This window comes from Triturus cristatus, chromosome 12, assembly GCF_964204655.1.
Source record: "Triturus cristatus chromosome 12, aTriCri1.1, whole genome shotgun sequence".
Lineage (NCBI taxonomy): Eukaryota > Metazoa > Chordata > Amphibia > Caudata > Salamandridae > Triturus > Triturus cristatus.
In genome coordinates, this window is record NC_140595.1 from 421,962,587 (window position 1) to 421,989,146 (window position 26,560).

A 26,560-nucleotide genomic window follows, 5' to 3' on the forward strand; every position below is an offset into this window, starting at 1 on the left:
TGGTCTTCCGGAGGGTGTTGAGAAGGATGCCCCTGCTATGATTGAGTTCTTATGTCAGTGGCTTCCTTCTACGCTACAAATTTCTTTTCAAAAAGACTTTGAGCTGGAACGGGCACACCGTGTTCCCACCTTTCGCTCTAAATCTGCCACGCAACCAAGAGCGATAATTTTTAAGCCCCTGCGCCATCAACATACGGAACAAATTCTGGCTCATATGCGGAAGGTTAAAACTGTCTCATGGAATGGCCATCGCATTTCAATTTCTCAGGACTTCGCTAGGGACACAGTAATAAGGAGGAAGGGCTTTCTTAATCTCCGGAAACGTCTCTCTGAGATGAATATTCCCTTTTCTTTTTCTGGCCCTTCAAAATTCCGCATTACCTTCAAAGGTCGTTCCAGAATTTTTGATGAACCTGCTGATTTAGCCTCATTTTTGGATAATCAGATGGAGCTGCAGATGGAACTTCAAGTGGAGGCCTCGCGGGACCCTGGTTCCTCTGGCACCTGACGTGGTTACATATAACTGCAATGAGTTTTCTCTTATCCAGATCTATTAAGTTTGTCTTTTTTAGATCTGCATGGTGGTCTTATAGTCCGCTGTTGTTGGTGTGCTGTGGCTGTTCTTCTCGTGCGTGACGGTGTAAGCTCAGTGTGGCCTGTGTTTTTTCGCCGTTTCTTTGTCAGGTTTACCTCATATCTTTATGGTGAAATGGACCGATATCTTCGATATTTCTTCTTTATGTACTTTCTATTGTTTCGTGATATTGTTTCTTGATAGGTTGGTCTCACTCCTGTTCGCTTTTTTCGTGCATACTATTCTTTTTCCTTTTTGCTTGTTTTTTTATATGGGTCAGGTTCCGGTTCATTCTTGTTCTTCCTTTCTTCCTGGTTTCAATTTCTGATTCTTGCGGTGTTGTATTTTTTCTTTTGTTTTGGTGTTTTCGTCTCTATGGAGTACGTTATTGATTATTATCTGTATTGTTTTATGGTTTAGCTGCATAAATTGCTTCGTAGACACTTATTAATTGCTATATATAGAGATAACTTTATTGTCTGTATAGTTAGTTTTTCTATTTTATTCCACTGCTATTTTACTTATATAGTTATATATTTAAGATACTCTTGTCTCTTTAAATTAAGTATAACAAGTGTTTATGTATTTGCGGATAGTTTACTAGATAACTTTTTTTAGATGTTACATTTTTTACTATGTACTTGCTTTCTTATTTATCTTTCATAGAGCTTTATTGACTGTTATATTGGTCAGTTATTTCATCCTTTACTTTCTTATGCTTCATCTTCTCTCTTCATACTACACCTTATAATCTTCTGTGGAAATCGTTTCTTTTTCTTTATTCTTTCCTGCTCTTCATAAGTTATGTATCGGTTTTGATGCTTTCTCATATTTGAGATGGTTATTAGCTTGTTTTTCACCATTTCCTCATTTGTAACATTGGACATTTTTCCCTCTTCTGCTTTCTCCATTCTTTTATGTTACAATGTATTGGTTACGTATTTATTAATTTGGTATATACATGTTCCGATCTAGACTTACATGATGAATAGTTTTTAGAATTCTCTAATGAATTCTAGTTCTAGTTCATGTATCAGATATTTTTCCTTCTAAGTTAAGTATAATCAGTTATGTACTATTTTGGGGCTGGTTATGCTGATTGTTTTATCCCTCGCGATGGTCCCCTTGCTCATCTTCCCATGTCCCCCCTGGTATGAATTTGGTCTTTTTCAGACCTTCCTTGTTGATTCTTCTCTTTCTTCTTCTGCCTACTTTCCTGCTTTCTCTTTCCTCTTCTTTCCTCTTCTCTCTTCGGATTTCCTCCTTGGATTCTTCCTGTTTTGTGTTGGTGGCTAGTGTTTGGTTTCAAGTTTTTTTGGTTGTTGTACATCCTCTATCAAATATAGAATATCATTTTTCCCTATTATTGGTTTTATGTCTGGATTGAATATACTGTCTCTTAATGTGAAAGGTTTAAATCATCCAGTAAAAAGGTCAAAGATATTAGATTACTGCAAATCTCTTTCTTCGGATCTAGTCCTTTTTCAAGAGACGAAGGTCTCTGCTAGGGAGGCGTCATTTTTGAAGAAAGAATGGGTTTCTGATGTTGCTTGTTCAGATGCTTGTGGCAAAAGAAATGGGGTAATTACTTTAGTTTCTAAACATTCTGGTTTGTCTATTGTTTCCTCTGAACAGGATACAGAGGGACGTTGGTTATTATCTAAGTTGTCTGATGGTAATGCTGATCTCTTTGTCATGAACATTTATGCCCCTAACAAGGATGATCCCTCTTTTTGGAAAGTAATCACCAAAAAGCTAAATGACACACCTCATTCTGGTAATCTTATTGTAGGTGGTGACTTTAATTTACCAATGGATCCTATCCTAGATAGGAATTCTGCATTTAATTTTCGTCCCCCTAAATCACATAAACAAATGCTCAATATGTGCTCTCTTATCCATCTTCAGGATGTCTGGCGTCTTCATAATCCCACTGGCAGTGATTTCTCCTTTTTTTCGCCTCCTCATTCGTCCTTTTCACGTATTGACTTTCTTTTGGTTCACTCCTCTCTTGTTCAATCTTCCTCATCTCCGCTTATTCACCCTATCTTGGTTTCGGACCATGCCGCGGTGACGTTCACACTTTTGTCCTTCACCCCTAGGGCGAGTCCTCGATCTTGGAGACTAAACACAGAAATATTACATGATGTTTCCGAGGTTCGAGAGTTTTCCCATGCTATTGAGTTGTTTTTCCGTGAGAATGTGGGTTCAGTTGATTCCCCTGTTGTGCTTTGGGACTCTTTTAAATGCACTTTCCGTGGTCAGGTCATTAAATGTATGTCAAAGAGGAACGCTGCCATCAGAAAGGAACTTACGGACTTAGCAGCGGAAATTAAAACTCAGGAATCTCTTTTTCGGCAATCTAAAGATAAATCTTGCCTTCAATCTATTAAGAATTTAAAATATACATATAATACTATAGTCACTAAGAGAGCTCATATAGGTCTTCAGGCTCAGAATTCTAAGAAGTTGCTGCTAAAAAACCGGGGTGGCAAGATGCTTGCGGCTACATTAAAGTTCCAAGACTCTTCTTATAAATCTTCACAAATCTCTGCTATTAATGATCATCTTGGTAAGAAAAAGTTTCAGACTACTGAAATTCTTGAGGTCTTTCGAGATTTTTATAATAAATTATATACCCCTTCTACTCAATCTTCTTTTGAACAATGCCAAGAGTTTTTAAAGACAGTTCCGGTGAAAACTATATCGGAGGCAGATAATATCTCTTTAAATGGCCCGATTACCTCTGACGAAATTATTTCTGCAATTAAAGCAACTCGCTCTGGTAAAGCTCCTGGTCCTGATGGATATCCTATTTTGTTTTATAAAACCTTTATACCTGAGATTGTGCCGCAGCTTCAATCCGTCTTTGATGCTTTTATTAAAGATGGCTCTGTGTCTGGCTCTGCTGCTGATGCTACTATTGTAGTAATCCCCAAAGAAGGAAAAGATCATTCGGATCCCAAAAATTTTCGTCCTATTTCTCTTCTTAACATGGAAGCTAAGATTTTTGCTAAAATATTAGCTAAACGTCTAGAATCCTTTATTCCTCTATTGGTTCATCCTTCCCAAACAGGTTTTGTGAAGGGTCGTCTTGCACGTGACAATATCCGCACTTTTTGTCACATTCTCGGTTCTGCCAAGCGCTCCAAGCTTCCGGCAGCGGCCTTGGCCCTTGATGCGGAAAAGGCCTTTGATAAGGTCTCTTGGCCTTTTCTACGAGCTGTTCTATGTGTGCACAATCTTGGTGACTCCTTTATCCGTATGGTTATGTCTCTTTATTCCCAACCTAGAGCGAACATAAGAGTGAATGGAGCTACGTCGTCCTTTTTTAACCTTCGCCAAGGTACTAGGCAGGGATGTCCCTTGTCTCCTCTTTTATTTTTGTTATCTATTGATCCTCTTCTTAGAATGATTGACTCACATCCAGGTATTAAGGGGTTCTCTTTTGGGTCTCATCAGATTAAAACAGCTGCGTATGCAGATGATGTTCTCATTTTTTCTGATGATATTGCACTGGCCATCCCTGCTATTTCGGACACGATTTCTCTTTTTTCAAAAGTTTCAGGATACACTCTGAACAAAGATAAGACAGAGATGTTCCCCTTGAATGCTTACTGTTTCTCTTCTCATATGGGTTCGGCGGGATTTAAGTGGCAATCTAAACAGCTAAAATACCTGGGTATCTATTTTTGTTCCACTCTATATGCTACGGCTACTTATAATGAATCCCAAACTATTCTTAAGGTGAGACGTCTTTTAGAAACTTGGTCTCCGAAGCATATTTCTTGGTGGGGCCGACTGCAGACTCTTAAAATGATGATCACACCTATTATTAATTTTGTTTCCTCTATGCTTCCAGTAAGGCTTTCTGATTCCTTCTTTCATGAACTTGACTTACTTACCTCCAAATTTCTATGGAATGACAGAAGGGCTAGGATTGCTTATAAATTTTTACGGAAATCTTATGATATGGGAGGCTGTAATTTTCCTGATTGGGGGAAATATCAAACTGCTTTTCTGGCGTCCCAGGGTGCCCTTTGGTTTTCTTCTCCATCTCTTCATGTTCCAGCATGGTTGACAATAGAACAGGAACTGGCATCCCCACTGCCGACTGCCTCTTTTTTAACCACGAATACCCTTTTTATTCCATTCTCTCGTTCTATTATTTTAGACACTATTGCTGCGGTTCGCAAGGTTGATAAAAGAGTAGCAATTCCACTGCATAAAACTAGATGGTCGTCTATTTGGCGGAATTCTAAAATTAAAATTAATATTGATCCAGAGTTGATGTCTTACTGGGCTGGGAAAGGTGTCTCACTTGTTAAACATCTCTATGATTCCAACAATGACCCTTCCCCTTTCTCATCCCTAGCTCAACAATTCTCTTTATCTAATTTAGACTTTTATACCTTTCTTAAGATAAAGGTAGCACTTGCTAAAAAGCACCTTCATCCTTCTTCCCCTATGATTACGCTTTTTCAGTTATGGATCAGGACTGGTCATGTTGCGTCTCGGATTTACAAATTCTTATCGTCCTCTTCACTTCCTTCTCAAACTGTCGCACAGCAAAAATGGCTACATCATTTTGATCATAGAGTTACCGATCATATCTCTTCTGATACCTGGCAAGATATTGGTAAATTTTCTCTTCGTAACAAAATCGCCCCCTCTTTAATGCAGTCTAAGTTTTTCTCTATTAATCTTCTTCACTGGACTCCCATTCGTTTGTATTCGCTAAATCTCAAAGAAGACAATCTGTGCTGGAGTTGTGGGCTTTTACCAGGCGATTTTCAACATATGTTCCTTGATTGCTCCCTTCTCCAACCCTTTTGGGATTTAATTCACAAACACCTCATGCTCATCTTTAATATTAAATTCCAACTTTCTTTTCCATTAATCCTTTTAGGTCCGTTGGCGGCCCCAGTCCCTCTGCCTTTAGATCCCATGGAGTTACAGTTGCTGGATCTCTTATTGACTATTGCAGTCAAAGTAATTCTCATGGAGTGGAAATCCTTTTCATCCGTCTCTTACCATACTTGGTGGGCTTGGGTTTCCTTTCTACGAAGTGCTCATACGTCAGTTGACCATGCTCATCTCTCTCCTTCTATATCTACTGGTGTTTGGAAAGCCTTAGATTCGTACATGGTGTTGGCCTCCGAGGGGTTGGTGGAGCAATATCCCTTTGATTTGTCTCTTTAGTGTTGTCTTGTGTGTCGGGTGAATCCTTTGGAAATCCTCTCCTCTTCCTTTTTTCCTCCCTGTCTCTCTTTTTCTTTCTTCGTCTCTTTCCTACCTTTTCCGTCTTTTCTTTCTTCCTCTCTTTTCTTTCTTCTTATCCCTATTTTGCTATCTGATGGTGATACTTTTGATAATTATCTTTGCCGGATATCAATTTGTTTCGTCTCTCCTTAATTAATTTATTTATCTGATATCTGCGGATTAATGAATGACAATGATTTGATTTCCTATTATTTAATTTTATTCTAACATATTTATTGCCTTTGTCTGATATCAATTGTATCACTTTTGCTTGTATCTCATGTCCGTATTTGCTTCTTTAAAATAATAAAATAGTTTTGAAATAAAAAAATTGGGGTGAGAGCAGCTTCAAGTGGATTTTTGCAGGGCGTGGTAAGATGGCGAGCATGTGGATCGGGGACATATAATAGATACTGGGGTGAAAGGCTGCTGCAGTGGTGAGGGGTGGCAGGAAGGTGTTGGGTGGAAGCAGGTTGCCAAGAATTGGTGGAAGACACCTATCACCTGGTTCCATGTCATGATGACTTAAAACTAGTCTCATATTTTATCAAGTTGAATGATATAACTATAAGCTCTAGCATGCTTAATGTGGTTGGTTGCAGAATGAAAACTGGCTGAAATTCACCCACATTAGAAGGCAGACTCATGTCAGCTATGACAGGTTGTGGGCGAAAATGGTACATGCTCAGATGGAAGCAAGCCAATGAGGTGAATGGTGCAGGTTTGGGAAAAGAGCACAGGGGGCATATACAAGAGTAGAGCATGTTGCAGAGCAAAGGTCTAAGGAGGTGGTACACGGTAACTCAGAGCAGAGGTCTAAGCAGGTGGCACATAATTACCAATGCTGAGTAGGAGGCATATTGAATATAATGGGTGCAACTGTAGGTGAGGCTGAAGATTGGTGGAGCAGTCACCGGCAAAAGATTGGTTGCACTGATAGAGAATGATTTGTGGTGATAGCAAGGTGCAGACTATATATGCAACCATGTTTGTGGAGAGGGTTAGAGTTGGTTAAAAGGGTTGAAGGATGATGATGATGACATAAGCAGCTGTGGAACTATCGTCAAGGAGTGGAAGAATTATACAGAGGAAAATGCACAGCTGGGTGCGTGGTATAGAGGACAGATGCAAGAATAAAGACAGAGTGTAGAGTATTGGTGCACATTGTGGGAGGAAGTTGCAAGGGTGGGAACTATATGAAAGAAAGCTGGGAATAAAGTATAGGGATGATTCCAAAGTATCTAGTTGGGATGGCTACATGTGTGGGAACAGCATCCAGGCCATGCACACCAGGCCAAGTGCATGGAGTGGGAGCAGGTGTGTAGAATATGCATTATGGATAGAAGATGAAGGATGCACAGTAGAAACATGACATATATTAGGGTCAACATGCAGAGAGCGGTATCAGGACACAGAGGAAATGTGCAGCTGTGAGCTCTAGGGCCTGATGTAATAGTAAGGTAAGGAAGAGTGCCTGTTATCTGTTGCATATCTGGCCAGGTGTTGTCTGACTATTCCTCTTGGCCAGAATCCAAGGCTTCTTGTAGGCTCAATCACAGTTTTCTACAGCTGTGTTGAGTTACTGCTCTAGAGGTGCCATTCCAGAGGCGTGCATAGCCCTTTGCCCATCCATTCCACTCCTCTAGTTTCCTGCTCAGTGCCTTCAGAACCACTTTGTCACCCATGCATTCTCCATCTACTCAATGAAACATTATCTCACTCATCCAGAAATGTATCCACCCACTAATTCAGTTATCTACCCACTTATTTGTCCATTCCCTCATTCTGCCAGGCATCCATGCACTCAATTGCCCATTCATCCAGTCATGAGCTTAATTAACTTTCCACACTCTCACTGATCCATCACTCACCCATTTATACATCTTTTTTATTGTATTGCATTGCAACATGTCCATAGCGCTTACCAACCCTATGTGGGGCGCTAAAGAGCTTGCCCAAATGGGTAGTAGGCCAACTATAAGTTAAACCCGCCATGCACTTCTTATAATCTCATATATTACATCACTCATGACGTTCTATGACATTACTGATGACATCTCAAATGGCATAATTGATTACATCATTGAAGACATGACTGATGACATCATCCAATGAGTGTGTTAGTTTGTGTAATAGTTTACATAGTGGCGGGTTGCAAACATATTACTGCTCTGCCTAATTTTGCACAGACTGTTCAGTTAATGTATGTAGATGTTTACAAAACACATGTGCTACTCATGCATCATAGATATGTAAAGGTATTGAACACATTTTATATCTTTGTAATGAAGAGTAACTCTGTGTGCATATGACAATTGACGAGTTCTGTCCAGTATGTTTCACACGTGGTTTTTGGGGCTGCAGAACAAGTTATCAACAGGACAAAGATTATACATAGTAGGTACTATGTATTGTAAGCAGCCTTGAGTTATTATTTAGCATCGTCTCAACATAACTATTTCTGCATCACATAGAATACTGTGTGCACCAGTACTGACCTATGTACTTGTGCTTGTTTAGCTTTAGAAGATGGTGTATCTGCAACAATTTCACAACAATATGAACGTTGCAGATAGTATGACCTCTAGCACCTTCAGACCTTGGTTATTTTCAGTGAATAGTGTCTCTTTGGACATGTTTTGCATAGAGTGTACACTGTTCTTTGTAGATACTTTTTAATACTCTTGTGTGTATCTCTCATGAGGGTTTTATTATTTTTAAACAGTGTGGTTCAGAGTAAACTCTCTCCATAGAGTAAACACAGTTTACAGTACCCACTTTTCTACTCATGTCAACTTCATTTCACAATGTAGGTTCAGTAACTGTGAGACGTTTGATATTGATAAAGGCTGTCTGTGGTAGGTTATTAATTTTGGAAGAGATGTTGAGTAGCTCGAGGCACATCGATTTCTCTGAACATTTGTATACAGATTGAACACCAAATGAAGTAAGGGTTTCCCATATATCTGTGGTATAGTGTTAATCTGAACTAGGCAACCCGTGAAGTGTATGGTATAGCATCAATATTGCACATAATCCATGCTTGCTGCACCCAAAGGAGCTTCTATCTGTGATGGCATTAATGATGCTTCATATTATTCTGAGCTATATTGTACGTACTTTCAGGCCTCTATTACCATACTAGTTCTGAAGTGCAATGTGTGCAAAAGAAGGTTGAATGATGTAATCTGTGATCTCATAAAGGCTCTTTAAGGCCTTTGTTATATTTGTTAGAACATTCTGCCCTCTACTAGCATTATACCCTCTGTAGCTGGGCTATACCAGCATAAAAGTCCCACTCCCTATACCAGCATAAAAGTCCCACTCCCTATACCAGCATAAAAGTCCCACTCCCACACCCGTCGGTGACTTATATGTTGGGATTTTTTTGAGCGCCGGGGATTTATATGTTGGGATGTACTTTATACCACACTGATTGCAAACAGTGAAACTTTCATAAGAAAGATACCACAGAGTATTAAAAAGTATTTACCAAGAACAGTATATGTAACAGTATCATAAAGGCAGTATTTGCTAGAAATAAAGATCTGAAGGTGCTATACATCCTACTACTGGCACCGTTTATACTGTTGTGAAAACTTTACAGATAGCCCGACTTCTCAAGCAAAACAAGCACATGTATATAGATTAGTACCTGGTGCACCCAGTCTTCTAAGTTATGTAGAAATTGTTATGCTGACCGATTCTGTCAAATAACTCAAGGTTGCTACAAAGGGTAGAATCTACTGCATAGAATCTTGCTTCTGTTGAAAACTTTTTCTGCAGTACTAAATAACTTGTGTGGAATATAATGAACACAAGTCATCAACAGTCACTTGAACACAGAGTTACTCTTGAATGCAAAGATTTATAACATGTTCAATACATCAACATACCGATGGTGCATAAGGTGCTGATGTGTTTTGTAAAAACTTGCACATTATGCATAAAATTAGATAAACAAGTTATATGGTACTTACCCGCCACTATGTAAACTATGAAACAAACTAGCACATTCATTAGATGGTGTCATCAGTGATGCCACCAATGATGTAATTAAGATGTCATCAGTACGGTCACAAATGATGTCATACAACATGTCATTAGTGATCTCATAGATGAGGTCAGAAGCAGTGCATGGCGGGGCGCAATTTATAGTTAGTGCTGCTAACTATAACTGGTGAATTTCTGTGTTTTTTTTAGTTCAAAACGTTAATGTTATTACTGACATATTCACCTAATTATAACGTTACTTTAACATTGGGTTGTTTCAGTTAATCTCTAAAAGTTTTTTTTTAAAAGAGGAGTCTTTTATCACGATTAAATTTAACTTTACTATAACTGTTGTTTTTTTCAGTGAATTTCAATTTTTTTTCAAATATGATGTAATACTTAATTACCACTATGTAAATGCACCCCCCAGCAATGCAAACAGCTTTTGGACACGCGCCATAGGGGCTTGGCCATAGGGCCTTGGCCATAGGGCCTTGCCCTGGAAACCCCATTCCCCAGGGACTTTTTTTTTTTATTAATTCCCCAGGGACGTTTTTCTAAAAATTCAAACGAAAGGGAGCCATATGGAACCCTCCACAAGCTGTTATTGGCCCCAGCCCACTTATTTAAATAAAGGGGAGGGGGCCCTGTGGCCACCCTCTCCATGCTTAGCTAGAACCTGGGGACCCCATCTCCCAAGGTCACTCTTTTAAATAAAGGGGAGCAGGCACATGTGGTCTCCCCTCCCTAGGCCTGTTTTGGCCCCGGGGACCCTATCACCCAGGCCTGACGTGCATTTTATGGAGAGGGGAGACACTGCACCACTCCCTGGGCCGCTTTCGGCTCTGGGGACCCCATCCCCAGGGTCCTGGTCATATTACATGGAGAGGGGGATACATGGCAGGCTGATTTTGGCCCCAGGGACCCCATCCCCCGGCTTTATTGTAAGGGGGAGGGGGCATGCGGACGCCCTCCACAGGCCAATTTCATCACTAGGACCTCATCCCCTGGGGTCCAGCATACTTGTTTGTGGTGAGGGGCATGCAGCTTTCCTCCCTGGGTCCATTTCAACCCTGGGGACCCCATCTCTCGGGGCCTTGATCAATTTTTATGGGGACGGGGCATGTGGCCCCTACAGGTTATTTTGGCCCCAGGGGCCTCACATGCTTGTTTCTGGAGAGGGGCATGCAGCTCCCCTCCGCAGGGCAAATTCAGCCCTGGGGACCCTGTCCCCGGGCTCTAAGCAATTTATGTGGGGAGAGGGGCATGTAGATCCCTCACTAGGCTGAATTTGGCCCCAGGAACCCCATCCCCTGAGGCCTGGTGAAACATAAGGTGGGTGTCCTGGTGTGAGTGGGAGAAATATTTAGATATGTTTCCCTGCCCACATCACTGCGGGCAGGGAAAGAGATTTAAAGTCTGCTACTAGTAGGCCTGAGTATTTTTTAGCTTCTGCCCACTGGGAGCACACTTGGTGTTTTCTCAGGCTTGGCAGGAGATTTAAAAATACTCTCGCCAAGCGAGAGCAAACACATCTTTTCCTATCCATGCTACTGCAGGCAGGGAAACTTCTATGAACCAGGGATGAGTTCCTCGGGGCATAGCATCTGAGCCGGCACCGGGGGATGGGCCATTTATGACTCAGGGAGGGTGTCTGTGACACCGCTTCCATTAAAATAATCGGCCCAGTGGGTGGATTCCCTTGGGTCTCTTCAGGGTTGGGGAGGGTGGCAATGTGGCACTCTTCCCATTTTCTTACATTTTGGCCTTGGGAGTAGGCTCCCTGAGGCCTCGCGAGGCTCATGGAGGGGGAACCAGGCAGCCCCCACCCCATTTCTTATATTTTGGCCCTGGGGTTTGCTCCCCGGGCCTCTTGAGGCTCAGTGAGGCCTCCCCATAAATATAAATATCAGCTGGAGAGGTGAGCTCACCGTGGCCTCTGGCAGCTCTGGGAGGGGGGCCAGGAGGCCCTCTCCCCATAAAAAATAACATGGGGCCTAAAGGGTCAGGATATCCTTACCCTTCCCTGCCACCACATATATTTATTTTTTACAACCTCGGGACAGGGGACTAATTCCCCCAGTCCTTAATTTTCCTCATGTTGTTGGCAGCCAATCAGAGCGTTCACTCTCACAGAAGATGACCAAGGGAAATGAGGCTCCCTTGGCCAATTAAAACACTCTGTTTTTAAATTGGCACTTCCGCGAGAGTCTCTGAGACTCTCTCGAGCCCACCATCCAAATATCTATATTTTTTAGCCTCAATTTCTCGAAAAACAGTGAACGGATTTACACCAAATCACAAAAAGTAAAATTTGTGGACCAATATCTTGTTGTCTGCTGAATTTGATATCATTCCGTTCAGCAGTTTTTGCAGTAGCTAATTTTAAAGAAGTCTATGGAAAATGTATGGGAACTCTTTTCTCAGCTTCCACTTGACGGATCACCCCCAGACTTTCCAGTAAGCTCAGGTGGATAAACTTTTTTCGGGAAGGTTTTGTGAAGATTCGTCAAATGGTGCCAAAGTTATTTATATATTTATGTATGTATATAATTTAAGAACATCAATGTTTATTTCTAGCAGGCCCCATAAGGGAATGAAACCCTTGTCTTCACAAATCGAAAGGCTGAAACCTTCACCACGCACGTTGTTTCAAAATCCTGAAGAGAAAGAAAAGGGAATTTATCCAGGCAACAACGCACCACAAGCATGTGATGCGTTTATTCATGTAACTGACTGAAATACATTGAAACAGACAAGCGTTTCCAGCGATGTAGTGGTCTGCTGATCACTGTTCTAGTTGTTGCCAGCACCATCCACTCCCTGAGGGCTGGCTTGCACTCACCCCACACCCATCAAGCACAGGCGTCACTAGACATGTGACCATGGCAATAAAAGGAGCCGGGTGCACATGCCTTGGGCCAGCGCTACACTACAACCAACTGTGTCTGTGTCCAGTCGCTTTAGGGTGCATGAGGGCCTAGGGCCCTACACCAAACATTACATTGGCGACAAGCAGGCTAATCCCGTGTGTGCAGCCGCCTTGTTTCGATGGTTGAGGGGGAAAGTGTGTTGCCAGTGTTGAGGGCACCCCCTGCAGCAGGTGAAGATAAGCAGAGTGCCCACGGGGCGTGTGAAGAGCCCCAGGGTGAAGGTGAGCCGGCGGGAGCCCACCCCGCATTTGAAGAGCCTGTTGCTTAATAATTCGGAGGTAGAAAGCCCCGGGAAGGAAGAAGAATATGCGTGCTAGGCCATACGGCTGTGACGGCAGCTGCCACCACAGACTGCCATGAGGCCGAATGACGCCCGACCAGTAGTGGGCAGAAGGTAAGCCCTGAAGGCGAATATAGACGACAGAAATGAGAGCCTCATGCGGGAGGACGGAGAGTGAAGTGGCGTCCCACTCTCCCGCCCCCACGAGGAAGATGAACTCTGCCCAGAATGAAGCCAGCAGTCTCTGGGGCCAACTCCACCCCCTGCCCAGCGAGTGAAGTGTGAGACTCTGCGGGGGTGGGGTAGGGGAAGGAAGAGGCCACGGGTGTACTGCCTCGTGTGCGGCCGTAAATGTGAGGTGAGTGGGAGGGCCACTGAGCAGCATGTGGCAGCGAGGACCAGGCTCACAACAACAAAAAGAAACAGAACTGAAACTTACTGTGGAGGGAGACGGAGTCCTCCGGTGGAGGCTGGCCGCCTGTGTCTGTCCCGGGAGGCAGCCATATGTAGAGAGGCTGGTAGCTGAGGTGAGAGCCTCCTGAGGTGTGTGTACGAGGAGCAGCCTTCGGCATCCATGCCCCGCCCGCAGGAAGAGTGCACGCATAGCTGTCAGGCACTAAATTATATGCCGCCGACCGTGGCCCCTGCAGGGGGCCACTACAGCGGTCGGCGCCCTAGTGCCGTCGGGGCACCGGTCACCCATCCCCACCCCCTCCCAAGGGGAGGGGGCGGGGACACCGACTGGTGTCCCCCTCTCCTCGTGCTGGCCGGATGTGACGCCCAAGCGCGTCACTTCCTGGCCCCTGTGGGGAAGGGGAGGCTATTTAGCCTTCCCCCACCCTCCTGGCGACCTCTTTGTCGCCCACCATGCCGCATTCGCAGGATCGTCGTCGTGTCGTCGTGGTCCTCAAAAACCTGGTGAGTCTTGATGCACCCCCGCCCCGGCCCTGTCCCTGGGCAGTACCAGGGAACGGGGCCCTGTGGCACGGATTGCCACAGGCGGGGGGCACGAGCCCTAGATTAGCTTGGCGGTCAGAGTGCGGCGTTAGCGGGGAGCAGCGTGAGGCCTGGCGTAGCATTCCATCCTCGCTATTGGGTGTTGTAAGTGAGAGGATTGGTCCGTCGGCTGCGCTGCCGCCTCTGGTGCAGGAAACCACGGTTCGAGTTTCGAGGTCGCGTCCACACCCTGTGATTCTGAGCAAATCACTTAAGCTCCCCGTACCTGAATGTGCAATGTAAATATGGCGCTAGGCAAAGCGCTCCAATACTTTTGGGTCGAGTGCAGGAAACCGCGGTTCGATTCTGGAGGTCGCGTCCACATCCTGTGATGCGGAGCAAATCACTTAACCTCCCCGCACCTGAATGGGCAATGTAAATACGGCGCTAGGCAAAGCGCTCCAATACTTTCGGGTCGAGTGCAGGAAACCACGGTTCGAATCTCGAGGTCGCGTCCACATCCTGTGATGCGGAGCAAATCACTTAAGCTCCCCGTACCTGAACATGCAATGTAAATACGGCGCTAGGCAAAGCGCTCCAATACTTTCGGGCCGAGTGCAGGAAACCACGGTTCGAGTCTCGAGGTCGCGTCCACATTCGAGGTCGCGTCCACATCCTGTGATGCGGAGCAAATCACTTAAGCTCCCCGTACCTGAATGTGCAATGTAAATACGGCGCTAGGCAAAGCGCTCCAATACTTTCGGGTCGAGCGCAGGAAACCACGGTTCGAGTCTCGAGGTCACGTCCACATCCTGTGATGCGGAGCAAATCACTTAAGCTCCCCGTTCCTGAGTGTGTAATGTAAATAAGGTGCCATGCAAAGCGCTCCAATACTTTTGGGTCGAGTTCACGCTATCGATACTCCAGTGAGTCATGCGGCGTCACGATGATGTCTGCCACCACGCGGATTTAGCGTCTGCGGCCCTTGCGACGGGCATTTATGTGCACAGACAGGTCTCCGCTCCTCCGGCCGACAAAGAGGAGAAATGCCGTCTATGGGGCGGAAACGCTGACATCACAGCGCTCCTTGGAGCCCCGTCTGTTGCCTTTGTGCACCTTACATTTCACCGCGCGGTGCACTGTGTGCCCGAAGTCCTTTTCTCTAAACGTGAGATCTGGACAGGGCACTTTGAAATGGCTGCTCTCAGATAATGTAAATTCCCATTGGTGACAAACATTAATTGCGGAGTCAAAGAGAAGCTGCGGAAACCCCATTGACTTTTCCACCAATGCTATCAATGCGAGGGGCAGGACAGAGGACGTTTCCGGGCGACGCATTGAGGGGGGAGGAGCAGGAAGGATTAATTACCATAACGGCGGGTAACTTGTGCCAGCCAGGTTGCGGAAGAGTCGGGGGGGCATTGATGTCTTCCTCTCTGCCCGTGTTCTCTACTGTGACCTGATACTGACTGGATTGTACTTGAACCAAGCACTTAATTCAAAAACTCTGGTTGCCAAGGAAACCTCATACCCTTTTACGGTGCTGTACGCCCCTGGCCCACCAGGACTCAGGGCGCGTTGCATCTATTGTCCTACACAGCGACCCGTTGCCCACTAAGGATGGCAGGCACCTTCACCACAGGCCCCCTTTGTGCACTTACGTGTCGGGGAGGGGAGTTGGCCTGACGGATAGGGTGGTTGACCTCGAACCCGGGGAACTGGGTTCGAGTCCCAGCAATGACGCTGAATAACCGGTGATTCTGGGCAAATCATCAATGCAACTGGTGCTAGGTAAAGCGCTCTGCGCCGGCGTGGTGGGGTCAAGGCTCGGGCACTACACACTGGGTTAGCCAGGCCGTTGTTTGGTCGAGTGCGAGGCCCTCCGTTCCCTCAACATAGCACGATTGAATGAACCTGCGCAGGCCCCCCCCACCCAGGGAATATCACCGCAGTGCTCAGCGGGAAGGGTCCCAGGCCCGTCGGGGAGGGGAATAGGCCCGTGGTCGCCTACCCCCTGGCGTGTTGCGCTGGTTGAGAAGCAGGGGGGCCTAACGGCTAGGGTTTGAATCGCGGCAGGCTCCGTGACGGTGGGTAGATTACCCAACCTCCCTCGTGCCAACAGAATTCAATGGACCCCGCAACTGGTCACGCATATTGGAGTCATGGGAGGTCATGTGGGGGAAACCGGTTTCGAGGCGCAGCACGGCCTGGTCACACGATGCCATGCAGGGGAATAATGCTGCCATGCGGGTGTAACAGGGTTTGCGTGCGGGAGGGCTCCGTGATTATGGACAGATTACTGAATATTTCCCGTGCCCAACAACATTTACTGGGTTCCGTAACTGGTCACGGACAATGCTCCCATGAGTTTTGGTACAATGCGGCCTCGCGACGGATGTATGTCGTTACAACGCACACTTTTACAACGCATGCACTTACTACGCATTTTTTACAACGCAAAATCCATTACAACGCATTCCATTACAACGCATACTACCTTTACAACGCATACCATTACAACGCATAATATTAAATTGCATTTAAGGTAAGTATTGGATAGTATAGGGGTAAAAATTACTTTTCTAACTCCAGGGGGTGCAACAGTAGGGTAAGTGTTGGATAGTATAGGGGTAAAAATTACTTTTCTAACTCCAGGGGGTGCAACAGTAGGGTAAGTGTTGGATAGTATAGGGGTAAAAATTACTATTCTAACTCCAGGGGGTGCAACAGTAGGGAAAGTGTTGGATAGTATAGGGGTAAAAATTGCTATTCTAACTCCAGGGGGTGCAACAGTAGGGTAAGTGTTGGATAGTATAGGGGTAAAAATTACTATTCTAACTCCAGGGGGTGCAACAGTAGGGTACGTGTTGGATAGTATAGGGGTAAAAATTACTATTCTAACTCCAGGGTGTGCAACAGTAGGGTAAGTGTTGGATAGTATAGGGGTAAAAATTACTATTCTAACTCCAGGGGGTGCAACAGTAGGGTAAGTGTTGGATAGTGTAGTGTAATATTATGCGTTGTAATGGTATGCGTTGTAAAGGTAGTATGCGATGTAATGGAATGCGTTGTAAAGGTAGTTTTTAAAAATGCGTTGTAGTGTCATGCTATGTAATGGAATGCGTTGTAATGGATGTTGCGTTGTAAAAAATGCGTTGTAAGTGTAGTGCGTTGTAAAAGTTGCGTTGTAAAGGTTGTTCCCCCCTCGCGACACGTCTCACCCGGTTTCTGCGGGCTTGGCTAGAGCTCCTCCAACGTCCTCTCCTCCCCATCGCCTAGCGAGGAGCGCTCTCCCTCCATTGCATTTATGGGGTGTCGCCGGACGCACGGGGACCTCGGGCTAATCTCCCCGGCGCTTTTAGACAGCCCTATTGAGACCAACACAGGGCATAGCGGCCAAGGTTTCAGATTGCGATGTGTGACACTTCCATATGCACCGCCTCGTCCCACCGCGGGTAAAGGGTAGCGCTGGTAAGGGCGGGTCAAGTGAACATAACGGGATGTATTGGCGGTGGTAGATGATGCGGATTTCTTTTCGCAACACAGGAGGGAGAGCAGCGAATAGGGCTGGCTTGCAAGAGCCTCGATAAGCATGCCACTACCTTCAGTTCGTGCTCGTGCTATATAAATATGCGTCCGGGGCTACTAGGAGTCGCGCGGTGGGGGAGACAACTTGTGTGCACCTGCGGTTTCGAGGCTTCCTGTCTTGGAAAGACAAAGCGCCGGCATGCCAGGTGCTTTTAGCCGGGGCAGTTACGGTGCCTAGTCCAGGAGAAGGACACCGCACGATTGGCGGCCCAGGCACAATCCACGGTCGCCAATTGAGTTGTTTGCTAGAGCAAAGGTAGGACATGGTTGAGCGCAGAAAGAGAGTCTCCTCTTATTTGACGCTCTTGGTGGTCCCAGCATTCGGGAAGTAGTCCCCAGCACTATGCCCACAGTGTGGTCACTTGCACATCACTGCGGGGGCACTGGAGGGGAGGTCGACCGCGCTTTGCATGTCATGTCCCCCCTTCCCTATGCCCACGTGGGGCAGGGGGAAATTAGGACGGGCGCCCCGCTGTATGTGTTTAGTAGGGTGAAGTCCCAAAGGTTACTAAAGCATATGCGCCACTTTCACCTTTCCAAATGGATGCAATTTCTATATGCAACGCACCACAGCCATAGTGCTGCCCAGTATCGTATGCAACTACAAGCATTGACAAAGCCGATAGAAGGGATTGCGTTGGGGCAGTGCTCCTTTGGTAACATATGTTGGGATGCACCTAACAATGCGGCAAATATCAGGCAACTGTAAAGCGCTGCATCCTTCAGGATGCGTGGGGGTCTCTGACCAATTGGTTCAAGATTTAGGCTAGGTCGGAATTAGGGCCAGCACAATGACAGATCCCAGGGGTAATTCCTTAGGGACCAATGGCCAGCTGTTTAAGCTCAGAACACCCCCGGGCGGCAGGCCATGTGTCCAACCTCTCCGGAAGCAAGGCCCTCACAGCGAGGTAGCCCCCATCTCCCAGTCGCGGCCAGGTCTTATGGGCCTCCAGCCATGACCATTGGCACTAGTTGGGCACATGTTAATTTTAAAAAGGGGCGTAGGTCATGACACCAGGTTAGTCAGGGCCAACTGGCGGTTGGTTGACCCAGCAGGTGAAGGCTTAACACAGTTCTTGCCCAGTCCGTCAGTCCAGAATTCCCACTAGCTCAAGAGCTTTTATGCAGGGGTGCTGTCATTCGCGAGGCTAGGAGGTGAGCTTTTTTTTTGGACGTACTCAAGATCAGTTTTCATGCCCAGGGCCTGCCTGCATTGCCACTGGTCAACAGCCCTTCAGTGGGCAGTATAATTGCATTCTCACCCTGTTAGTTACAACCCAAAGAGAGGCGCTGGGAAACGCTGATAGATAAGTACCAGCAAGTGGGTAACAGTCTCCGCCCCTTCAGCGACACCGTACCCTGGGAGCACGCGCGCTCTGCAAACACAGAGCTCCGACCTTAAGGGTGCCGAGTAGCAAAAACCAGTAAACAGGTTCAAGGGTTGCGTCTCTGGCCTCACAGCGGCGTGAAACCACCATCATTTAGAGGTACGCCCAGGTGAGCATGGGGCGCTTCTTAATGTTCGGAGTACCATTTGGGAGTGTACTGCAGCCAGCAGTAAACTGGGAACCTGGGACACCAACACTTGTGCCACGCTTGGGGGGGATGCGGTCAGCCAACATAGTGTGCTGCCGTCCCAATAACTGGGGTAACAAGGTGTTTCAAACACAATGGGACACCATGGCAAGAGAACATTTGGCACGTCCAGTGTGTAACCGAAGCTAAACTTCAATGTAGCAGGTAATTTGTCACCGCTAGGGATGCCCCGGGTTGGCAGGAGGTACCCCCCCCTGCCACCCCCATATCGGGGAGTATTCTAGGATGGGGGAAGTAGGACGTAGTCAATCCTTAATGTTTGGACCATACTGCAGACAGTGCGCACTGCTCAAATCAGACAGATTCTCTAAGCTGGTATGCCTAGGGAGTTTCACCACAGAGGGAACTGAACGGGCTTACTTCCCATAAGGAATAAGGGATACATGGCAAGGGCAGGAGGGCCCCTTGCCCATTGCCACGCACGTCCGGTTGTGAGCCCTCCTGTGCGTCAGGATTTAGTAGACAAAGGGACTGTTCAAAGGTGAAGTATAATCCTTCTTGCCTTAATAGCCAAAGTAGGCAGGCTGGTGGGGGAGTGGTCACCTAGCATGGGGGCTGCTGTCCCATAGATGGGGCACGCAGGTGTCTGGCACACACGGTGCTAAAAGACGGCAGCTAGGTGAGATCAGCAAATAGATGGGGCAATGTGAGCCTTGGTGTATGCATTCGCCCCGCCCACAGTGGCACGGGGCTGAGGCATGTGATGCAGTGGAACATTCCTGCAGGAGTGTGAATAGTTCTTGGCACAACTTCTCAGGCTTGACGGGCCTTTGGTTTCATTAGACACTATCTGACCCAGGCTAGCGTCAAAGGCTTTGGGATACAGATGGGGCCATCCATAACCAGTTGGGATGGTTCTCTGCATCTAGATTTGCAGGAAGCTCTAGACAGAAGAGGCTGCAGCTGTTCTGGTGGGGGGGCCTGGCGGCGACGGTGAGCCACCTCCAGGGCTGTGGCGGAGTTACAGGGCGATCTGGAAGCAGGCCGGTACAAAGGGTACCTCTGCGCGGCACCATAGGGGGTGCCTGAGCCAAAACCGAGGAGCCTCAGGGGAGGGTCCCGGAAGCCGTGTCGGCGCCCCACTAGTCCTGCGGGCGGTTGTGGGCCTGAACAACCGGGGGGTTTGCTATGCGATGCTCTGCCCCGAGCGGGGGGGCGTGAGTAGAAGTTACCAACGACACGTGATCTTAGAAAAGAATCACCTGGATGGCAGCAATGGCGGGGTTCGCTCCCGCTCTGCCCGGCTCATCAGGCGGGCAGGTGGCCCAGTTGGTTGCCTGCCCTTGGATCGCCCGTAAGATAACACACCCATTACATATTGGAATATGTAATAAACCTGCAGCAAATTTTACCCAACTCAACAGTCTGTGTGTGTGTTATTTGGGTATGCATTTTGGGGGAGGGGGGACAGAGGGGTGCCCCTGGCGGTACTATCAGGCCGCGCCAGCATGCTGCGAGGTCCCAGCGCAGCCTAGTGAAACATGAGACTGCAGGTGAGAGAGCAGACCTGGGGGCTGAGTGAGGACGTCCCAGGAAGAGAGCCTGCTTCAACTGCTGTTTTCTCGCAGGAAAGAAGTGCCGGGTGAAATCAGGGCCACGCAAGCAGGAGGTGAGGCTCCAGCATGCCCCGTGAATAAAGTGAAAAGAAAAAACAGACAGAAAAGAAAAGGACCTGCCAGGGGAAAGTACCTGCGGTTTTTCCGGGAGCCGCACACTCTGTGAGGAGTGCCTGTGTGAGGCTAAAGCAGCGAGAGAAACGGCCTCTAGCCTACCACTGTCTGGCAAGAGGGTAACCGGGGAGATGCCAGGGAACATGCAGTGACGGTGCCATGCAAGGAGTAAGAAGGAGCACAATAGGACTGCCCCCCTTTCAAGAGCAATTCCACAATTACGTAAGGCGAGAAGGCCAACTCACTGGTGGGTAGCAAGGCAGCAAGAGTTGTGCAAGGTGTGGCACTGGGTGAGAGGATCAAGTCGGTGGCAGTCCGTAGCCCCTCACTGGTAAAAGATGAGGAGCAGGGCATGGTCTGTCCAGCGGGTGTAGTGGCTCCAGTGACTACGAGGCCTGCAGCATCAGAAAGCTGTCGGATTTGAAAATAAAGCAACACTGACACTTAGTGTCTATCTAGCGCCACTGCACCAGCACAACGAAAAGAAAAGCTTACTCGACAGAGACACAGTGAAGACTGCCCGACTGGCAGGGAAGTGACCATGATGAAGGGCATGACACAGAAGTAACTGCAAAAGTAAAAAAATAAACAGAGAGAGAGAGAGAGAGAGAGAGAGATGTACCCCCACTTCAACAAGGAAATCACGAAAGGAATACTATGTCCACCCCAGCAGTATTGTGCAGGACACTGGCAAGCAAAGAACAATAGAGGTAAAGGGCATTGAAGCTTGCGGGAAGGAATGCAGTGATGCCTAGTGGCCACAGGTGGTCACTGCAGCAGTAAGGACAACAGTGGTGCACTGCACACGGACAGCAGGTGGATTACAGGACAGTCGCCTCAAGGCAGCAAGTCCCTGGAGAACGGAGGAAGTGTGCAGTATCCGCGCCCATTGGCAAAAGGACGCCACCGCAAGTAGAAGAGAAAAAGTGCAATGAGAAGAGATTGCACAGAAGATCGTACCCGAGACGATGACTGGAAGGGCCGGGGCCCATCTGTGTGAAGATGATCTACGAAAGGTCAGTGAGGACAACCTGCCAGAGGGGCAGCAAACACGACCAATGAAGAGGTCAGAGAGCAGTGACCTATGAAGGGGTCAGAAAGTAGTGTCCTGAGAAGAGGTCCGAAAGAAGTGACCTGAGGAGAGGTCCGAGAGAAGTGACCTGAAAAGAGGTCAGAGAGCAGTGACCTGTGAAGAGGTCAGAGAGAAGTGACCTGACTCGAGGTCCGAGAAGGTGACATATGAGATGTCAGTGCAGATGACCTGCCAGAAGTTGGCAGAATGGACTGGCAAGAGGTCCAAGAAGATGACCAAGGAGCGGTCTGAGAACATGACCGAGGAGAGGTCTGACAATATTGACCTGAAGTCAGAGGTGATGACAAGAAGAAGGTCGCGATGCCAGGTCTGGGCATCAGAGGAAAAGAAGGCATTGTCCTACGTGTAGGACAAGACCAGGGAGGCACATGTGGAGTGCACGCCACACGGAGGGGCCTGGGTAGTGAAGACAAGCAAGAAGAGGGGACCAGACTGTGTTGCGAAGGAAAGAAAGAGAAGATGAAAATGGTGTGGCATGACACCACGGTGAAGAAGAAAGCTCAAGCAGAAGAGAAGAGCAGTGGGGAGTGTGTGACACGACAACTCACACACCAGAAGGAAAAGGTGACTGGTGCAAGAACATTAGAGCACATGGAGCACAGGGCCTCAAGAACATTGGTGGCACTTGGAGAAACATCTATCTACGAATCTTCAGAACACATGGTGATGGTAGAGGCGAGCAGGTTGGACCATTGGTAACACCCATCTTTGGGATGGAATGGGAGACTGGATAGCGAGAGTACTTGGACGTCCTGAAGAAGAGGATCTGACAACTCCACCCCAGACCATGGATATCCAAGGGGCAAAGGCCTCAGGGACGCCGGTGTGAGCAGGTCCCGCCAAGAGAGATGGATCCACAGCTGCTCTTCTGCAGGTCCCAGGAGGATGAAGATCCCATGCGATATGGCAGAAGCCAACAACTATCCTTCAGGACGAGCTCAGGACATAAAGGTGGGACTCGTAGCGTTTCCTCTACATATTATGAGGGTGCGTTTTAGCGACACGGCGAAGGGCACCAGTCCAGTGGAAGCCTGGTGAGGAGGGCCTCCAGGACTTTCCATGAGAGGGGAACACCTGCAAGAGGGGAATCCTAGTGAGAGGGATGTCTTGCATTTACTCCCCCATTTTGAAGCGAGAAGCAAGGCTGTCCGTGTGGTAATGCCACGACAACCAGGACTGAGTGGTGGAAAGTTACATCTACCCTATCCACCATCACTTCCCCTGCACCTTCACAGAGAACGGCACAGAAAGATAGACTTTGGTGTTACTTCCACATAGTGAGTCCAAGGAGGACTAGACCCACAGGGCACCTTACACTATGCCAAACCGAACTGGTGATCCCATCTGCTGACATAACATCATCTATCACCATGCAAGCAGCTAAAGAGACTCAGTGAAAGTTTACCTTACCGTGTTTATTTTTGTTTATTCTCTCCCACAGGTTTGGACTTTATTGTTTCCCGTTTGAATAACGTTTGGGAGGGATGTAGTGATCTGCTGATCACTGTTCTAGTTGTTGCCAGCACCAGCCACTCCCTGAGGGCTGGCTTACACTCACCCCACACACATCCAGCACAGGCTTCACTGGACATGTTACCCTGGCAATAAAAAGAGCCGGGCGCACATTGTCAGGGCCAGTTCTACACTACAACCAACTGTGTCTGTGTCCAGTCACTTTAGGGTGAATGAGGGCCTAGGGCCCTGCACCAAACATTACGAGCAGGATGTTGATTAGAAAGTAACACGCTCCCCACAACAGGAAAGAAACAGAAAGCTCAGGTGCAAGGCAGAGTTGCAATAAATAAAGTTCTGGCACAAATCTGATTTAGCAGCAAAAAAGCAGGTCACTTTTTACAGCTTCTATTTATGGCCTTTACTTTGTGTTTCTGATTCAAGCCCCTGGGAGCAGGATTATGGATATCGTAGTTTTGTCTTCAAATTGTTCGCTTCTAAAATCAAACATCAATAAAAGACTACATAATAGAGCCTCGAACTTTCTTATAAATTCCTTCCACGCTGCAATCTCATTTAACATGAAGCCACCGTGAGGACAGCACGAGATGGCTCTTCCTAACAGACTGTTCAGATCACAAAGAATCTAGCTTGACCTTGTTTATTTGCTGATTTTTTTCTAAGTTTCATTCAGTTTTTAAAAGTGAAAAATAATAATAATGTTGGAGCTCCGGGCTTATACCAGCCATTATAAGCCCGGAGCACTCCATTGTTTTCAATGGAGCTACCAACATTCCAATGTTCTAATATAGCCTTATAACCCGCCGTAGCGGGCTATACCGGCTGTTAAAGGCCCGCTGCAGCATTAAAGGCCCGAGCCGAAGGCGAGGGACTTTAACAAAGCAGATGGACTTTAAAAGCCGGTATAGCCCTGCTACGAGGGGCTATAAGGCTATTAGAACATTCTGCCACTAGAGGGCAGAATGTTCTAACAAAACAAAGCCTTCAGGGAGCGCGAGGGGATTCATATCCCCTCAGGCTCCCTGAAGTCTTTGCTCACAGCCACAGCTGTGAACAAAGACACATTGGAATGTTGGAGCTCCGGGCTTATAGCAGCCACTATAAGCCCGGAGCACTCCATTGTTTTCAATGGAGCTACCAACATTCCAATGTTCTAATATAGCCTTATAGCCCGCCGTAGCGGGCTATACCGGCTATTAAAGGCCCGCTGCAGCGTTAAAGGCCCGAGCCGAAGGCGAGGAACTTTAACAAAAGCAGCGGGACTTTAATAGCGGTATAGCCCTGCTACGAAGGGCTATAAGGCTATTAGAACATTCTGCCACTAGAGGGCAGAATGTTCTAATAAATTAAACAAAGGCTTCTCGAAGCTCGAGGGGATTTAAATCCCCTCGAGCTTCGAGAGGCTTTTGTAAAACATTGGAATGTTGCTCTGCGGGCCTTTACCGGCCCGTAGAAGCATGGAGCACTCCATTGTCTACAATGGAGTGCTCCACATTCCAATGTTCTAATAAGTCTTAAAATAGCATGTTAAGACAAAATTGAATCTGTGCAGCATTCTTTGTAGTCTACTTTGTTGTGAGTTAATCTGCATGCTCATCGCAAAAATATTAATGACATATTTTATATCTGAAGGCACACAGTACATGCCTTCACCATTCTTCAATAGGCATTACCCGAGGCTGCATTTTTACTGGTACAAAAATTCTATCAATTTGCAAATTAAGCCTAATGAGTTCACGTTATGTACATTTTTTGCAGGCAATGAATATTACTAACTTGGAGGATGGCATTAAGAAAGAAACAGTCATTTCATCATCACCGATGTTTAGACAACTCTTGGTAAGACATATACCCTCTTCCATTTTTATTCTATATCACTTTTATATTAATATTAAATATCTTTCCTGAAAGTTTCAATGATTTTAATGTTATGGCATTATGAGTCACAATGGTATACACATAGAAAACTGATATCATCATCATCATCAAGAAAACTTTATTGCGATTGTTTAAAATCATAAAAGTACAGTCTTAGAAGCACAATTTCCATGATTAAATACAGATTCCAGTCAATTTGGGAGTGCAAAAATACCAATAGATAATAATCAAAATAACGATGTGGTTTTACAATATTCTAACCATGCTTGATACCAGGATATCAATAAGTAATTTCGCTAGTTAATTTCCTGCGAATTAACCACATTGAAAACAAAATCTTGGTAACTGAAACCACAATAAGTGAGTTGGTATCACTTCTCAAGATCCTGAAAAAATCAAGATAGCTCCTAATGCCCAGATTTAAACATAACTGAATGATCCATTTTTTCCGAATACCGGCATAAGCCGGACAAAGGAGCACAACATGAATCGTGGTTTCCTGTTCAATCGAACAACCGGGGCATACACGATGTAGTCCGCCCGCCCATCGATCGGTGAATGAATATAGGGGAAGGGTTCCGTATCTGAACTGTACATGTAACTTCTTTGCTAAGGTTGGCTGAATAACATCAAGTTCAGATACAAAAGCATAATATGGCTTAAAGTCGAAAAAAGCATCAGTCAAGCTTGATGGTTTGGCTAAGCTGTAAGCTTTCATTAAATAATAATCTTTGAGTATTGTGGCAAGAGATTTCTTGGTAATGCCTGGAGTTGAATCCTCTGGCATATCCCAGAGGTGTGCCAGACCAATCTGATTGAATGTCTGCCTAACGTACTGGAGCCGGGGGGATCTTGTCGGCTCCTAATGTACCCAAGATTACTTTCAGTTCATCTCTATAGCATGCCAACTCGGTGGTACTCCAGATCCTCCTCCAATACATCAATGGCCTTGATGCAGCAACCTCTGAAATGGGGCGAATATTTAAATCCAACCTCAATGGCATAAGCGGCATATTATTTGGAAGGGTTAGGATTTTCCTAATGAAATTATTTTCAGTACTGGCCATATCTTTTGTAGAAGTATGGCCCCATAATTCTGCCCCATAAAGTGTCGAGGACCTGGATTGCACAGTATAAATTTCGAGAGGGGCACTTAGAATTTTTGAACTGCATTTTTTATAGACTTTAAGGATGCCCCCTATAGCCTGGGTAAGTTTTTACTGATATCAGTACATTACACAAGTTTTAGTTTGACTAATTTGACAATTTCCATTTATTTTTAAC

The 26,560-nt window shown here is 46.4% G+C and overlaps 1 protein-coding gene across 1 annotated transcript in view; it reads left to right on the top strand.

Annotated features, from left to right (window-relative positions):
- LOC146776047 (fatty acyl-CoA hydrolase precursor, medium chain-like) overlaps nucleotides 1-26,560 on the top strand; it is a 275,087-nt gene that overhangs the window by 135,989 nt on the left and 112,538 nt on the right. Inside the window, exon 10 of the mRNA XM_085639929.1 lies at nucleotides 25,157-25,237. Within this exon, the coding sequence (XP_085496055.1) occupies nucleotides 25,157-25,237 (81 nt within the window). The remainder of the gene's footprint in view (nucleotides 1-25,156; nucleotides 25,238-26,560) is intronic.